The sequence below is a fragment of the Eufriesea mexicana genome, unplaced genomic scaffold (genome assembly GCF_001483705.2).
Source record: "Eufriesea mexicana isolate 0111107269 unplaced genomic scaffold, ASM148370v2 scaffold5394, whole genome shotgun sequence".
Classification (NCBI taxonomy): Eukaryota; Metazoa; Arthropoda; class Insecta; order Hymenoptera; family Apidae; genus Eufriesea; species Eufriesea mexicana.
This window is the reverse complement of record NW_016913324.1, coordinates 675,553-678,093: the sequence shown is the minus strand read 5'-3', so window position 1 is coordinate 678,093 and position 2,541 is coordinate 675,553. Positions and strand designations below refer to the sequence as shown.

The 2,541-nt window shown below is 26.3% G+C and overlaps 1 protein-coding gene across 4 annotated transcripts; it reads left to right on the top strand.

Moving 5' to 3' along the window:
- Positions 1–534: 534 nt before the first annotated feature.
- On the top strand, positions 535–1,826 carry LOC108552055 (beta-lactamase-like protein 2). Of its 4 annotated transcripts, none has more exons than XM_017906438.1 (4): positions 535–565; positions 837–900; positions 983–1,622; positions 1,698–1,826. In XM_017906438.1, exons 2-4 carry the CDS (start codon positions 854–856, stop codon positions 1,809–1,811), a joined length of 801 nt encoding a protein of 266 aa, XP_017761927.1. In that variant the 5' UTR covers positions 535–565; positions 837–853; the 3' UTR covers positions 1,812–1,826. The 4 variants fall into 4 exon arrangements, with proteins under 4 accessions (XP_017761927.1, XP_017761926.1, XP_017761925.1 ...); XM_017906437.1 differs by lacking the exon at positions 535–565 and adding an exon at positions 572–709; XM_017906436.1 differs by lacking the exon at positions 535–565 and adding an exon at positions 572–709 and having other exon boundaries at positions 779–900.
- Positions 1,827–2,541: the final 715 nt, after the last annotated feature.

Sequence of the window (2,541 nt, the reverse complement as noted above, 5' to 3'; positions counted from 1 at the left end):
TTTTATCAGATATTTAGATAGATATGTATATATATCAGACAAAAAAGACATATATAATATTTATTATATAATATTTTAGCTTAATATTTCAAATTGTAATTATAAGTAATAAAACATATGATGTATTTTATATTCTCTGAAATTTTTCTGAAATAATAAATATATGAATATTTTAATACTAATGTAAAATATATAAATATAAAATTTCTAAAATCGAAAGTAAAGATACCAAAATATCTGAATAAAGTATCTGATATTCATAATCATAATGTATTCTTAAACCTTTTATTATTTACCTAAATTTGCAATTGCACTTTCATTATAAATTTACATAAATTTAAACTGATTGTACATCTAAGTAGTAGAATATGTAATTATTATAAAAAACTAATACTAAATACATCACTACGCATTAGCAAGTAAAAAATTACGTTAACAAATTTTTGTTCAAACTATGATTTAATTGGTATTTTTCAAATAATACGAATTATATATACCATGTACAAACATTACATATATATAGTATTATATAGTTTATGACATAATGTGATGAAATGATCAATTCGTAAGTCTCATGCAATAACTACATTTACGATAGTAATGAGAGATATTTTAGTATTAGTAATGAAATATAACGTGATAGATAATATATAGATTAATTGAAGGTTATTGTTTAATAATGACTTCTGCACAAGTCGAATAAGTTCAGGTATATATAAAAACAATATATTTTACGGTTAAGAATATTTAAATTTACAATCCTGACAAAACAATGAAGCCTTTAACAGATCTTCCTTTAATATCAAAATTATCAACAAGAGTCATACGAATTTTAGGATGTAACCAAGGAGTTATGACATTACAAGGTACAAATACATACCTCGTTGGTACTGGCACCAGGTAATACATGAAAATTTTATTAACTAAGAGAGCGAGTACATATTTATATATTGTAATGTAAATTAATATTTCTTTCCTACAGACGTATATTAATCGACACAGGTGGAGAAGAAACTGCTCCTGCCTATACAAAGTTATTACGTGATGTATTAGGAAAAGAAAAAGCAACTATTGAACATTTATTGATTACACATTGGCATGATGATCATTTAGGAGGAGTTAATCCTGTTTTAAATACATTAAAAATGTTAGATATAAAAGCAACCTCTAGAAAAGTATGGAAATTTCAAAGGGCTCAACATGACAAAGGTACAAGTGAATCTGAGAAAAAGACTTCATGGCAGAATTTAGAAGATAAGCAAACATTTGAAGTGGAAGGTGCCAAATTACGTGTTGAGTATATGCCTGGTCATACGAGTGATCATGCTACCTTTATATTAGAACAAGAGAATGCATTATTTAGTGGAGATTGTATTCTTGGAGAAAGTACTACTACGTTTGATAATTTACATGATTATACAATATCATTAAATAAGATATTGGCATTAAAAACAAAACTTATCTATCCTGGTCATGGACCAGTAGTAAAAGATCCAGAAGCTGTGATTAATTATTATACTGAACATAGATTAAAAAGGGAAAGTGAAATTTTAGATATTCTTCAAAAAAATGCAAAACCTAATACATTATCTGAAATGGATATTGTAAATCATTTATACAAGGTAATTTAAATCATTTAGTTTATGATATATTTAGTTTTAATGTCAAATATACAATATAAAACCTCATATTTTTAGAATATCTCGCGAGACAAATGGGAAGCAGCAGCTAATAATGTAGAACGTCATCTTGACAAATTATTAAAAGAAGGCAGAGTGAAAGGCATGAAAGGAAAATGGCAAAGTATATAACTAAAGTAAGTTTAACAAGTTATTTAATTTAAAATTGTAAATCCTTAAATTATCTATGGTGTTTGTAAAATAATATCTGTAAATATTATACAAAATAGACAAAATACAGTATTGTATTGTTTCATAGTTTATTTGTAGTCTAATACTAAATCCATACCCATGTCAGTTGAGAAAATCATCGAGAAAGCGATGCTGTGAAACATTTATTCGATTTACAGGAACAAAATGATAATACATTGTTCATGAATTTTGTTTTCCAATGTTTAGGCTGACAATGCTAAAAATGTGCGTACAGTGTACAATAATCGTTACAAATAATTTTACGAAGTATATGCCACATAGTATAATGATCCGTTTATTTGATTAATGCAGCTTTCATATTCTGTTCATTTCTTTTAAGGGCTCATTAAAACACGTGACACGTGAATAGATGTTCGATATAAAATATATACTTTGCTACAAAGACATATCACGACAATAAACGTTTCAATATCTCCATTATAAAATCTGTTCTCTACTAGATAATGTTGGCGAGTATTCATACACGCGGTATATAGCACCCCTTACTTTGAACAAAGGGCAAAACCCCGACGTAACATGACGTTACAATATATAATATAGACTTCGTTTATATCTTTAATAAGCTCACTTCATCTGATCATCTGTTTCTCTCTTTGGGTAAATGTAAAAAATATATATATATATAATTATATATATATATAATATATTT

Excerpts from the sequence above, each read along its gene's own strand:
- LOC108552055 (XM_017906435.1), top strand. The coding sequence starts at position 773 with ATGAAGCCTTTAACAGATCTTCCTTTAATATCAAAATTATCAACAAGA. Across the intron at positions 901-982 it reads CTCGTTGGTACTGGCACCAG|ACGTATATTAATCGACACAG; the intron begins GTAATACATGAA and ends TCTTTCCTACAG. Across the intron at positions 1,623-1,697 it reads TTGTAAATCATTTATACAAG|AATATCTCGCGAGACAAATG; the intron begins GTAATTTAAATC and ends TCATATTTTTAG.